This window comes from Scomber scombrus, chromosome 3 (assembly GCF_963691925.1).
Source record: "Scomber scombrus chromosome 3, fScoSco1.1, whole genome shotgun sequence".
Classification (NCBI taxonomy): Eukaryota; Metazoa; Chordata; class Actinopteri; order Scombriformes; family Scombridae; genus Scomber; species Scomber scombrus.
The window spans coordinates 21,904,915-21,918,944 of NC_084972.1; the positions used below are offsets into that span (position 1 = coordinate 21,904,915).

Genomic DNA, 14,030 nt, shown 5'->3' on the forward strand with positions numbered 1-14,030 from the left:
GTACCGACTAATTGAGAAGATAGAAACGGCAGGAAAGGTTATGTAGGGAGCACAGTTAATGGACACACAGGTATTGGACAGAAAACCACAAGAGGGTTTTTGCTTCTTTTCCCTGCAATATGTCTGGATTTCTAGCATAAAGACTGGAAACAGCTTGACTCTGTTTACAGATAACAAAATTCACCTACTAGCACCTCTACAGGTCACATACTACTTAACCAGTGGTGAAAAGTAACTAAGTACATTTACTCAAGTATTGTTTTGAGGTACTTGTACTTGAGTATTTCCATTTGATGCCAATTTAATACTTCCATTCCACTACATTTAAGAGGGAAATATTGTAATCTCTACTCTACTATATTTATTTGACAGCTTTAGTTAGTTTTCAGATGAAGATTTGACACAATGGATAATATAATTAGCTTTAAAAAATACAACACATTGTTATAGATTAAATCAGTGGTTACCAACCTTTTTATCTTTTGACGTCTTACAAAAAGCAGTGTGTATTCGTGCTCACATTTCAGATGTCTATGAGCTGTTAACAACTCCAACACGTTTCCCCCTAAACTTCTCACATGGTTTCATTTCAGTAAATGTTCAAATGATTAAATATTTCTCCAAAAATTAAGGATTAGAGAAAAAGTCCAAAAACTGAAAACAATTTTGGTATCAGATTTTTTTCTTCCTCTTTCCTCTCCCATTAATCATCTCATGACCCCTCAGATTTTGGTGACCCTTTGGAGGGCTCCGACTCCTGGTTGGGAACCACTGGACTAAATTATATAAAGTAGTGTAAACTAGCTCCACCTCCAACAGCTACATCAGTAACATGCTGCTCTAACGCTTCACTATTAATAATCTAATGATGTCATAGCTTATATAATAATATATCAGTCAGAGGGACAAATGAGCACTTTGATTTAATACTTAAAGTACACACAAAAACTAAAGCATTATATATCATTTGCTGTTTTATGGGGTTATGTGCCAGTCTATTTCTTGGCTAGGAGCAGTTGCCGAGCAACCAGTGGAGACTCCCTGCCAAGAAATAGTTGGAAACATATCGCCCGTAAAACCAAGATCGTTTTTTGTATTTAATTAACAAACAAGATATTAAGTGTTAATTACTGAGCTTCAGATGTGCTGGTAGGTGTTGTTGTTACCTTTGTACAGGGCCAGGCTAGCTACTTCCCCTTGACACTAAGCTAAGCTAACTGGCTGTTGGCAACAGATATACTACATATTTACTATATAGACATCATTTTAAGCATATTTCCCCAAATGTCAAATTATTCCCCTAAACAATGCACTGAAATACAAGTGTGTAGTATTTTACACTACAGGCTGTTAGATTGTGATCAAACTGGTAGATGTGGGTTGTTTTTTTTTTTTTTTGGTAGTTTTTTATGGTAAGCACAAACAACATGTTCCTTCTTACCGCAAACAAACACACAGTGGTGTATGGGAAGGGAAGTGGTAGAGTTTCAGTTTAAGCAATCGGATATCTCGGTTTAAGACGCCTTCGAAACCATGGCAAAGACACAACGAGACCAACCCTATGTGTGTTTGTGATTGTGGAAGGAGATAAAGTAAGGGGAAGTCTTAGGCATAGCAAAACCAAAAACCAAAAAGAAACAAGACTTGTACAATCATGTTCTAAACTCAATCTTTGTCAGAGAGGCTTGTTTGCCATCAAGCCTCAAACAGATGATGAACTGTCATTTTGTAGCCAGATTGGGGGAAATATGAATGTCTGTGTGGAATTTGTATTTAGTTATCATAATATATTATTATCATTATTATTATGACTATTATGCCTTAAAACAAAACAGGTTGCTACCCTGCATCACCACACGTCAACCAGTTATGACCAGTGACTTTCTTCTGTTTATTTTAATACTTTATAGAGACCTGAACTGATAAAACTATCCAGTACTTCACAAGAATAAAACGAGTATTAGAGTCGTAATAAATATTAATATATGATTTTTCCTGTATGTTTTTTTTAATCATGTTATGACCTATCAGATATATGTTTTAACCTCACTGTGTCCCGACCTTCATTTTCAGAATCATTCATTGTAATTGGCATGTGAAGGTTGATTTGAATGTTGTTTTGTGCAAAGAAATAAGAAGGAAGCAGGTGTTAAAGAAAAAAATATTTCAATATTTATTTGCGGTATAAACATGTCTTGTGTTGTTTCCATATACTGTACAATACATAGGGTCAATCGTGTTTCCTTCAGTAGACAGAAAGGTGAAACTGCCCCGGTTAACATGCCCCCATTTTATACACCGACAGATTGCATCTTTTTTAAAAAACTGTTTACAGCACAATACAAAACAGCTATTCAACGTGTGTTTGAAGCTGTAACACGATGCAAGATGCATTGTCAAAAAAATCCCTGAAAAATTCCTCACTGAGGTAACATTTTTTTTAAATCATTCACTTTTTCTTTCACTTTGTATTTGACACCACCAAGTCTCCTCTCCATTCCTCTTTTTTAAAAAAAAAACTCATTCACGTTTTTCACTCCCGAGCACATTCTTACCAATATGTAGCTACAAGTTTAAGGACACAGAAACGGCCGTTCCCGTGGTCTGGCAAATTTACAAACAGAGAAAAAGACTTGATTTCTCTTTCATTGTTACAAAGACACAAAAACACAAGAAAGCAGCTTGAAATCAACCGTATTCTTTTTAAATAGAAAAGCTCCGTACTGAAATATATTTCAATCGTAGGGTGCAAGTGATCAAGTCCTCAACATTTTCCTTATTGTAAGTGGGATATGACTCCAGATAAGGGAAGTCCATTCAAACACGGTAGTATTATTTTCAACTCTGATGCTATAATAGGAGAGGAACGTTTGCATATAAATTCATAACATATATATACTCAGATATATATTCATATTGAAAGGCCACAGGAATAGCATAGAGCACATTATATCAAAACAAGACGGAAAAAGACCTTGTAGTTATTTAAGTCGGGTGGTGTAATTATCTATTGTGAAACATAACTGGCATGCTGAAACACAGCTCTGGCTGTGTGTGTATGTATGTGTGTGGGTGTGTGTTTTGGTACTGGGCACACTGGCTCTACATTTAGGAGACCCCAGGTAAAATGTTACTTCAGTCCACAAGCCATATTGAGCTGGATCTTGTATAATTATATAGAATAGATATAGTACAAAAGAAGAAGAATTTAAAAATGTTGAGGTCTTGGATCTACAAAATACTGCAAAAAAGGTGTTTTGATATATTGCAGAGTAACAAAGAGGACCTTGTGTGACCCGTTACGGTAGAAGACAGCTCGCCGTCTATAATTACCGTGTTCTGATTCAAATAACAGATAACAAACGTTTCATCTTTTTTTTTTTCTTTTTTTTTTTTTTTTACATAACATTTTTCTAAAGTGAGATACAAAGAGTATTGAACAGTCAGCATTAGAAACAAGTTAGAAAGATTATATAAGGCCAGCTAAAACCAACCCTGTTCAGATTCAACTGCTGTCCCCTCTGAAACCCAGTTCTTTGTTTCTGTTTAGACCCCGTCCACATCACCACCCTGAAAACACTTTTCTGTAGTTTGCTGTGAACATTGAGGCTCATGCAAGAAACACTTGTATGAACAGATTAGTTCTCAAATGAGATGATTTAAGAGAAGTTTGCCAATTTTCTCATATTTAGAATTTTCTCTTGTGGTGGTTTATGTGTTGTAAGAGTCATATACAGATAGTGCTATACTTGAAAATGATACAAACTTATGAATTTGGAGTTTAAATATTCAAATGTGAGATCAGTCAAAATAAATGAAATGAAAGCTAACCAATAATCTGCTCTCCCCTTTAAAAGTCAGGGATCTCTTTGCTTTAGCAAGATGTTTTTAAGCATTTAACCTCAAACTAAACAGTTCCCTTTTTTAATTCTGTCTGCTGTGACAGTGCAGACAAACATAGTACTTGTCTACTTGGTATTTTTTGGGTACACTTTTAGCACTACTGACACTGCTAAATTAGTTGTTTTGTCTTTTCAACTTCAGGCTCCGCAGTGTGAATTTCTGCTTTTTAAATTTTTTTTTGTGTGAATGAAATTTGCCAGTAAATGGAGCAGAACACACAGCCTTATAAAGCTGTTTTGGGGTATTGATTATGCTAATGAATACATCTAACAAGTGTGCACCTAATCATGAACAGATGTATTTATGAAGTTAAAACAAGCAAAGTTTGTTGGATTTGACTTTGAACACATGTATGAGCAAACCTTTCAGAAAAAAGTAAAAGGTAAAATGTTCTTGCAAGAGGCCCAGTTTACATACAGATGCTGCCATAAGTCCACATGCTGAAGAACAACTGCTGCAGCATAAGGGAATTTTAACATATTTTTGGACTCACTATGAATTTTGTGATTTGGTTTTTACTCCATACTTTTCAAATAATTTTCACAGTGTCTTTGAAGTGCTCCTGATGTGAACAGGGTCTGAGAAAACTCCTTGACCACACGCTGTGTACCGCTGTGTTCAGCAGCAACAGCAGTTAAAAAAACAGTCCTCATCGCTCGTAAACCCACCCGGTAAAGCAACATCCAACCCATGGTTAAGTCTGCTGTTAGAGAGCATACAATACCACAGCATGCTCAGGTATACAAAATAATATAGATCTGTTTACTATTAGCTCTATAATATATATTTATATCCATTTGTGTTTAATATTTCTGTCATATAATATTCCCAAGGCTTTAAGGGTGAATCAACTCAAACTATTTTGTCTTTGACGAAATGGCTGATCCCCTTCGAAGAGAGACCTTCCCTCTGTCTTCTCCAAATGCAGTTAAGGGACATGAAGCTATTGAAATAAGTAAGTGCAGTCTGTATCTGAGGTCAGTCCCAGTCCACAACACTGTGGTGCCAAGAGACTGGGTTACAATCTCAGCCCCGACACCTGGTCCTGTACCCTGTCCAGAGTCCTCTTTTTTTTGGCAAATTTCTAACTGTGTCCTAAAAGGAACCTAAGATGCGACACTATTGAACAACTTCCTCTTGGGCAAAAATAAGTTTGCGATGTGGGTAATACGAGAGTGTTGAGGCACTTCTTTGCCACAAGGTTGCCAAGATAAGCTGCCCAAAAAGGTGTCTTAGTATCCCCAGTGCTAACCCTGACCGTCCATGCCTCTGACAAAGTACAAAAGTTACAACCATTACAAACCAGTTTGGCAAACCTCACTATGCTGTGATGAAATAACCAAGGACGTTAGTTAGAAATGCAACAAACGACTAAAATAATCAAACAGCTGTCAGAACAACTGGTACTTCTCGTTAGGCAACTTGATGAATCAGATGGGGAAGGAAGTAGGAACTGGGAACTGCAGTCTTGCAAACAGTTGGCTAAAGGTCAAATCTACTGTAGTATCTTTAGCCACACTTCTACTGCTAATACCTTGTCCTGCCTGCAGCATGTCTTCCTCCTGACCCAATCCAAACCCCTGAACCTCGTCCTTTGCTTAGGGCCCAGTTCCTGCTCCTGCTCCCTCCCTGCTGCACCGTACAGCTGTCAGGACTCGTCGCAGCCTGGGACTGGCCTCTCCTCTCCGCTCATCTTCTCTGAATGTCTCTTTATCTGCCTGCTTCCAGCACTGGCCTCGAGTGCCAACAAGTCAATGGCTACATCACTGTGCAAACTGCATTAGGTCATTACAAACCTAAAAGAAAAACTAACCTAAAAAAAAAAGACAACTAGGAATATCACAACAACGTTCCTCTTTGTTGGCGTCACCACACCCATTCCCTTTCTTTAGTTTTACAATCTCTTAAGCCATTATTGGATTGGATTACTTTGTTTTTGGACAAAGATAAGATTTCTATGTTTATATATTTATATAAGGTATAGATTTGTGTGTAAATGTACACAAAAATATACAAAAATGCATATAGACATACTGAATTTGTTAAGGACTGCCCATACATTTTCTGCTATGTACGTTAACATACAAACAGTACATACAGTACAAACATACATACTTTGTTTATGTGTGTGTGCGTGTGTGTGTTAATTCCTTGGTTTTTAAAAACTCTACATTCAGTAGAGTGAGATTTCCTACGAGTAAATCCCAGATTTTCCACTTGGCACCAGTCAGCTCAGCTTGAGAGCTGAGACAGAAAGACAGAGAGGATGATGTCGTCTCATGAGTCGAGCACGGTAGATTTTCCGTGCCCCGATCTTTGTTTAAAGCTGTCTGTCCTGCGGCGGAACTTCGCCCAGTTTCTCAGTCAGTTAAGTCTTCTTGGCTTCTCATTACAAGACAAGTTGAGCTTTTACCTCGATTTCAATGAACTCCGAGGAGGACGCCGCCGTAAACCCACCCGTCACTGTTCCTTCTCGGTTAAAAAAAGACTCCCCGTTCCCTTTATCTGTGACCTCCCCTCTCCCTTCAAAGCTGCTCCGTGGCCAGGCTCTCAGACAACGAGCCTCTGGAGGCTAAAACATTCATTAAAACTGGCTGCTTCCCTCCAGTGCAGCCGCTTGTTACCGTGGTAACAAAACCACTTCGACCCTTTGGATGGGACAGTCTCCCCCTTCCCTTAATTTTCATGTGGACTCCAGCGTGTCCAGTTGAAACACATTGTGATTGGTCGGGGTGGTGAAGAAGAGCTGGTCGTGTGTCGGGGAGGACGAGTGGTTGTCACAGGGGCTGTTGAGGCCCAGCGTCCGCTCAAAGTCCAGGAGCTGGCCCATAAAGTTGAAGTTTGGGGAAATGTTCGACTTTTTCCGCTTGACAAAGTCGTAAGCGTCGTTGAGCGACAGGTTGAGCTTCTGCATCAGGTAGGCCACGGTGACGGTCACCGAGCGGCTGATCCCGGCCAGGCAGTGCACCAGGATGCCGCACTTTTTCGAGCGTGCCTCGTCTGAGGAAGAGAGGGAAGGACGAGTGAAGGGAAAGAAGAGAAGAAAAAAATTTGAAAGAGGATTAGATAACTGTTCAAAACTACAGCGTAATCCTACAACTTTGCCTTCAAATGATCAATGAGCCAAAAGGAAAACTGTCTTTTAAGTTAATGAAAATATGATCTTGTCATCAACACATACTATAGTATCAAAATATAACACTGACATATTATCACCTTACAAAGTTGTTTTGGCTAACAGGTTAGCAAACTGTTGCCTATTTACACATCCAGCAGGTACGGAGCAACATTAGGGGTCGTGTTTCTGCCATCATGGCAACACTTTTCACAAACCATATAAATAGTAATTTGATCCATTGTTAAAAAAATAAATAAAATAATAAAAAAAGATTTTCGCAGCTTTAAAGTAGGGTTGCGTAATATGGTTGAAATTAAGGTCACAATATTTGTGGAATATAAAAATATAAAGTACACAAGATCAAATAAGAAACATTCACCTTATGTTCAAAGCAATAAACTGTTTGACTGTTCTTCATTACACAAGACCAAACTTTTAATATGTGGGAAACAAAAACAAATAACTCAAAGCAGCAAAGTTTTAAAGTAAAAACTAGTTCCAAATGATTAATCTAAAAAATTTAATTTGAAGAATAACATCATGCAGTCATATACAGAGTCAAAACAAGTAGGTTATTAATTGATTCGGTGATTGACAAAAATATCTTTGACAGCTACTTTCATAAACAATCAATTCATTTCGACTCGCTTTTCAAGCAGACTTGTATCTTAAATGTGAAGAAGTTCTGCTTCTTTCTGTTTTCTAACCTTGAAAGCTGAATGCTTCTGGGTTTTTACAGCCTTTGGTCGGATAAATTAAGACTTTAAAAGACGTCACTTTGGGCTCCGTGACATTACGATCAGCAGTTTTCACTATATTCTGACATTTTATGGGCAAAACCATAATTAATTAATAATCAGCTGATTAACTGATAATGAAAAGAACTGCTTCTTGCAGCTCTAATTCAAAGTGATGTACTGCCTAACACAAGCTTACTTCAACTCCAAACATGAAAACAAACTAAAAACTAAATATTTTATTTCCAGCATGATCTTTCTCAATTACAGCAGAAAGTCACAGAGACGTTTTTCTTTCTTTCTAGTTTCATTCTGCTTTCTAGCTCTCCATACGTAGAAAAACCTGAATAAAAAAACACATCTTACATTATTAACCAGCTACATCCATCCACCTTCTGTCAGTTTCGAGCCTTTGCACTTGCGAGAGTTAAGTGCTTCTTTCCTTCCTTCTCTCTTTCTCTCTCTCGTGCACTCCTTTATCTCTCTCTGCCTGCATCTCTTGTTGTAGGATTGAGGTCAGTTGGCTCACGAGCTCAAGCTGCCAAGCGGATGCCAAATTAAATTTATATGTGATGTGTGCTCACTTTCCACTATAAAAAGGGTCCAAAACTCATCATCAGAACGCCCCAAACCCAACTATATAAGACTCTGACATCAAATAAGTAACAGTGTAAACCACAGCAGTTAATCCACAAATTAGTGGATCTACAGATGCAGCATTACATCACTTTTCTTCTACCCTTAATACAGCTTTTAAAATGCCAGAAAATAATTACATCCGTCCCCATCTACGTTCTTGAATACATAAAAAGACACGTTGAAACAACCATTTCAGATATTTCAGGAATCCACAACTTTCCACAGAACAGTGTAAGGTCACATCTTGGTCTATCCTTTACCATAATTACCCTACTATTACCAAAAAGATGTGACGGAGGCCCCGCATATTACAGCCGGCCAGACAGCACCGTTTAACGTCAGCATGACCCAAATCTGCCATGACCTCTGGCTCTGGCATATGTCACACTTCCTTCCACCTAAGCAGTAACATTACTCTGAAGGAAGGGAAAAAAGAAAGTGAAATGTCAATGGTCTGGACGATCTAAGATAAACACAAGGGCTTTGGCGCTTCTCATTGACTCATCAGAGAGGGAAATTCGCTCATTCTTTGGGAATTAATTCAGAGGGAATGATGGGAAATAGTGAAAAATGGAGTGAGAGGATGCGGGAGACTGTAAATTCATGTGGTTTCAGTATGACCCCATTCTCAAAGAATCCCTTTTCATGTTTTATTCAGAACGCTGCTTTGTATTTTGTGATGCTGAATTCATCATTGTGAAATGCAGGCAGCTGCCGCTCAGCAACACATTTTTACCACTAATTCTGTCCAAAATGATTTTCATGAAGCCATGAACCATTTTTCTTTTGAATTATCATTAAAATCTTGGATAAAGTCAGAAGTGAATAACAGATATAGCAAACTAATGCTGAAATAACATCAACAACAATTTTGTAAATGACATCTAACACATTTTTCAAGTTTCTTCTTCATCAAAAATACAAAACATTTGATGTTTTCAGTTTCTCAAACATGAAGATTTGCTTCTTTTCTTTGTTTTATAAGATGTATGAGTTTAAATGCTGGCTGCTGCTCAGACCAAAGAAGCAGTTTGAAAACGTCACCTCAGGCTCTGAGGATATGTGAAGGCCATTTTTCATTTTTTCTTACATTTTGTAGAATAAACCAGTTGTTTCCAACCTAGGGGTCAGGACCCCCACAAGAGGTCACAAGACACATTTAGATGTGGGTCATTAAAAAAAAAGATACACAAATCTATTGTTATTAAGACTTCCCTCTAACCTCTGCTTTTTCTTTTAAATTACTGGATATTTTCATTATTTAGGATGTTATTCCAATAAAACAAGGAAAAGAAAATCGTACTTTGGTTGAACTGATTATAACTGTTCGTGAGAGACTGAAGGGGTCACATGACCAAAAGGTTATGAACCACTGGAGTAAACCATTAATCCACTGCTTAAAAAATAATCCAGATTAATCTATAACGACAATCACTGTTCAGCTGCAGGCCAAAATGTAACCAGAGCTAAAATTATGAGTTGATAAATCCAAAGTAATGTAATCTGCAATTATTCTGATAGTCAATTATAAGTTTAAGTCATTTTCAAGCAAAACTCTCAAACATTCACTCATTCCTCTTTCTGACTAATGAAGATCTGTCATACATGTTAGTAAATTGAATGTCTTTGGATTTCAGAACAGGAAATATGTTACCTTTGGCTCTGGGAATTAAATAATGGGAATTTCTAATTGTTTTCTAACTTTTTTATAGGCAGAACAATTTATCGTTTAATTACGATAATAACCAAACCGATTAATTGGTAATCAAAAGAACATAATCACAGACATACATTTGAGCAATCCCCTTTTCCACCTACCAATGAATGAAATGGCCTCAGGGAAAAACTGAGACAGATTCTGGCTCCAGTGGTCGGAGATGGGGATCTGTTTGTACTTGAAGTCGCCTTCATGTTCAAACATGTTGGGCAGGTTGGGCGTCACGTTGAGGATGTACTTGATGTTGTACTTGCTGAGCACATCCAGATTGGTGGAGTCTTTGGCACAGCCCAGGAAAAGGTACGGCAGGATCTGGACGGGGAACGCTGGCTGGTTGTTTGGTAGCGGGCTGCCCTCTGACTCTGTGGCACTGCCAGGCTCACGGTCAGATTCCCCGTCTGAGCAGTCTGAGCTGATACGGAGGCCTCCCAGACCCAGAACAGAGGCTGGCGGGGAGCTGCTGGGACACGAGCAGTCCAAATTGGTCTCGCAGTGCTCAGGGTACTCAGACTGGAACTTGTTGAAGCCCCCTGGAGACCCAAGAAAACACCAGGAAAGGTTTAATATAAGAATAAAACAAAGAAAGTCATTTGACTCGAGCAGGTTACTGACTGTGAGGCAAAATGTGTGATTCAAATGACAAAATGGCAGCTGAACGTTGAGTCTGCATGATTTAAGAGGGGTGTAAGGAATCTGAATTAGAGCTGTAACGATTAGTCAATTAATCACTTAATCAACTGACAGAAAATGCATCAGCAATTATTTTGATAATAGAATAATCCATTTTAGCAAGAAGAAATGAATTCAGGTTCTCACATGTAATGATAAATGCCTTTTCTTTATATCTTTGGGTTTTCGACTGTCAGTTGGATGAAACAAGATATTTGAAGAAGTCAATTTTATATACAAAACAATTAATCAATCAATAGAGAAAAGAATCAGTAGATTCAGATAGTGAAACGATTTGTTAGTTGCAGCCATGATCTGAATAACAAGAAATGAACCTTTTGGATTTTCAAACCACAATTAATAAATTATAAATAAAAGAAAAAAAGGAAAAATAAATATGTTTGAACTATTACAATGGTAAACTGATACACACTTACCACACGGTTATTATTTTTTAATTGCTGTATATTCTATGATGTACTGTAGTCAAGTTTGGCTGTCCCAAATAAGATCAGTGTTTCATATTCACACTAGAGTTAACACACATATAGAGTAATACATCATAGTAGTATTAAACTTTCATTTTATCTCATTATATGACTTTTTAATTGAATAAAAAAATACATTTTTGTGTAGATGCAGTCATGTCTTTTTCTGTGCCACTACATCACAGATCAATATGTCATATAACGTTATAATAACGTGATATTTACGTCATTATGAATAGGCAAACAGGCCAGACAGATGTGCCCCATTGAGAAAGCTGAGCCCTGGGGAGAACCAGCAGCTCTGCTAACACACTACTCTGCTCAGTGGACTTTTTGTGAATGGCAGCTCAGCTTGTGACTGCCGTGAAACATTTCAGTGTTTATGTACAGATCTCTCTCTTTCTCTCTCTCTCTCTCTCTCTCTCTCCCTCTCTCTCACACACACACACACACACACACACACACACACACACACACACACACACACACACACACACACACACACACACACTCTCTTCTAGTGTTACAATATTTCATACTTGTTATACCCTTTTCTGACTGTCTTATCTTCTCTGTGCTGTTCATGTTGATTCAGACAGTGTCATGGTCTCCTCGTTTCTCTGTTCATTCATGAAAAAAAAAACCCAAAACGTCTTTTTCTGAAGGAGCACAACATGGCGGGGCCATTTTTTGCAGCATTTATTTGAAAACATATTAGATCGAGCTTCATGTATTAACACATCGTCGCAGGCTTCATCTGATTGGCTTATAATTGACGCTATTATCTGCCCTTATAATAAGAAGGTAACAACTGAAGTGAGTGAAGGAAACTGTCAAAGTGCATTACACTGACAGTATGTTACATTGTGTTATTACACTACGTCATAACACACTAAACTAAGCTGCTTTAGTGTTATAATAAATAAAACATGACTAACTTCAGTCAGTAGACGGTTCATTTTATTTAAAGTCATGCCACTTAAAGTAGCCTACCCTACAAACTATTTCATAACCTATGATACAGATATTAAACTGGCATGGCCGCATTTTTCCAAAACATGCCGCAGAAACAGGCTTCAAGACAAAATACAATAATGTATTCATTAATTCAATTATCCCAGCTCAGATAAATATTTACATTTTAATTATCTATGTGGTTAGAGTGAATCTATCAAAAATAACGCATCTAATCTAACTGGGGCAATTAAATCAGAGTGGAATGAAATAATTTCTACTGGACTGAAAGTGAGTCAATCCAGAGTATTTTTATGAATTAAAAACCTAGAGGAGTTTGGACACAAAGTCAGAGGTTCACATTTAAAAGCCTTTCTGGTCTTACCCTCTAGATAGAAAGCCTTGCACCCGTCGTCCCGCAGCTTCTGCAGCAGCAACCCCAGCACGGAGCTCCCAAGCCCGGACTCCTGTCGCTCCGTGGTCGCCTCGTCGTACAGAACCACCACGTCCGTCTTACACCGCTTCACAAATTTCTCCTTGTCCTCGTTGTTGGGGATGATGGAGCGGATCGGCAGGTTCCCCTTCTTCAACCTGCGGAGCATGAGGCCCGGGATGGCCAGGTTGATGGCCGACTCGATGTGCGAGGACTCGTACAGCTCATGGGGTCTGCAGTCCAGCAGCAGCAGAGAGGTGGCCCCGGACTCCAGCTCCTCCTGCAGCCACTCCACGCTCTTACTCGATATCATCATCATAGTCACGATCACAGAGCCTCTCCACAGATGCTTAATTTTCATCAGGGAAACGTTTATCCGCCCGTCCCCTGCTGCCACATGAAAAACAACACAGCGGAACAGACGAAAAGAAAAATCACGGCGCTAAACTTCCTCCCTTCCCGCGGCCGCCACCACCAGCACCTCCACCAGCACCTCCACCACCGCCACACACGCACCCAACACACACTTCCACACGCACATCCAAAACGCACGCAGCGATGCCCCTGTGATCGGAGCAGAAAACTTAAACATGCAGAGGTTTGTGTCCCTTCTTGTCCCAGCTTCAGCCCGTCAGAAGTGGAGGTTTCATTCCAGTCCATCGACGTCCATTTGGGCGTCCGCAGAGCGACAGAGTGGCCCGGAACAGCCGCGTTTAGTGTCTCAGGATGGGAGTTTGGGATGAGTTGCTGTTGTTGCTAAAGCTCATGATTAATGTTATTACATGCTGGCCCGTGGAGCACCTCTGGTTTGTCATTTCCACTGGATGCACTAAAAGAAGCTCTGCCTCATAAGTGAGGAGAGGGAGGAGCGGAGAGATTTAAAGGTGCAGAACTGTGAGAGGCTTCACACACCAGCTCAGCCTGTTTTCACGCTCATTCACTGATACACTGTCCTCAATTCAGTGAATGTTACTTCTGGGAAACCTCCCAATCAAAATATGATCATGATTAATGAGCCTACAGTCACCTTTCACTTTTGAATTGTTTTTTTAAAATGACGTTTGTGTTTGATTGAAAACAGTACTGAATGTAGAATAGCATCTTATAAACATAAAAGTGTACTTTAATTTCTTTTTTTTCTTTCTTTTATAAGTATTGCTTAGATAAACTTAGCTTTCATAAACACTAAATTGGACTCTAAAAAAATATGGACAATCATACCTTGATGTCACACACTGGTTTGTGGACTCTCATTTTGAACCATAGATGTATTATAAGAACTGGATACCAGTTTTATAATGGTATATGCCAGAAAAAGTTTCTCATATTCAGTGCACTGAATATGTGCAGTGGTGTTTCTCCCGCTCAGCCC

General features: G+C 38.8%; 1 protein-coding gene across 1 annotated transcript; it reads right to left on the minus strand.

Moving 5' to 3' along the window:
* Positions 1 to 2,147: 2,147 nt before the first annotated feature.
* On the minus strand, positions 2,148 to 13,451 carry dusp7 (dual specificity phosphatase 7). The gene is made up of 3 exons (XM_062415504.1): positions 12,611 to 13,451; positions 10,216 to 10,644; positions 2,148 to 6,903 (listed from the first exon to the last, which is right to left on the minus strand). The coding sequence occupies exons 1-3, from the start codon at positions 13,017 to 13,019 to the stop codon at positions 6,587 to 6,589; spliced, it is 1,155 nt and encodes a 384-aa protein (XP_062271488.1). The 5' UTR covers positions 13,020 to 13,451; the 3' UTR covers positions 2,148 to 6,586.
* Between the last annotated feature and the right edge of the window lie 579 nt (positions 13,452 to 14,030).

Coding starts and splice junctions, on each gene's coding strand:
- dusp7 (XM_062415504.1), bottom strand. CDS start 13,019: ATGAAAATTAAGCATCTGTGGAGAGGCTCTGTGATCGTGACTATGATG. Junction 10,645..12,610: donor CAAGGCTTTCTATCTAGAGG/GTAAGACCAGAA, acceptor TTGGGTCTCCAG/GGGGCTTCAACAAGTTCCAG. Junction 6,904..10,215: donor TGAGGCCATTTCATTCATTG/GTAGGTGGAAAA, acceptor TCTCTTCCTCAG/ACGAGGCACGCTCGAAAAAG.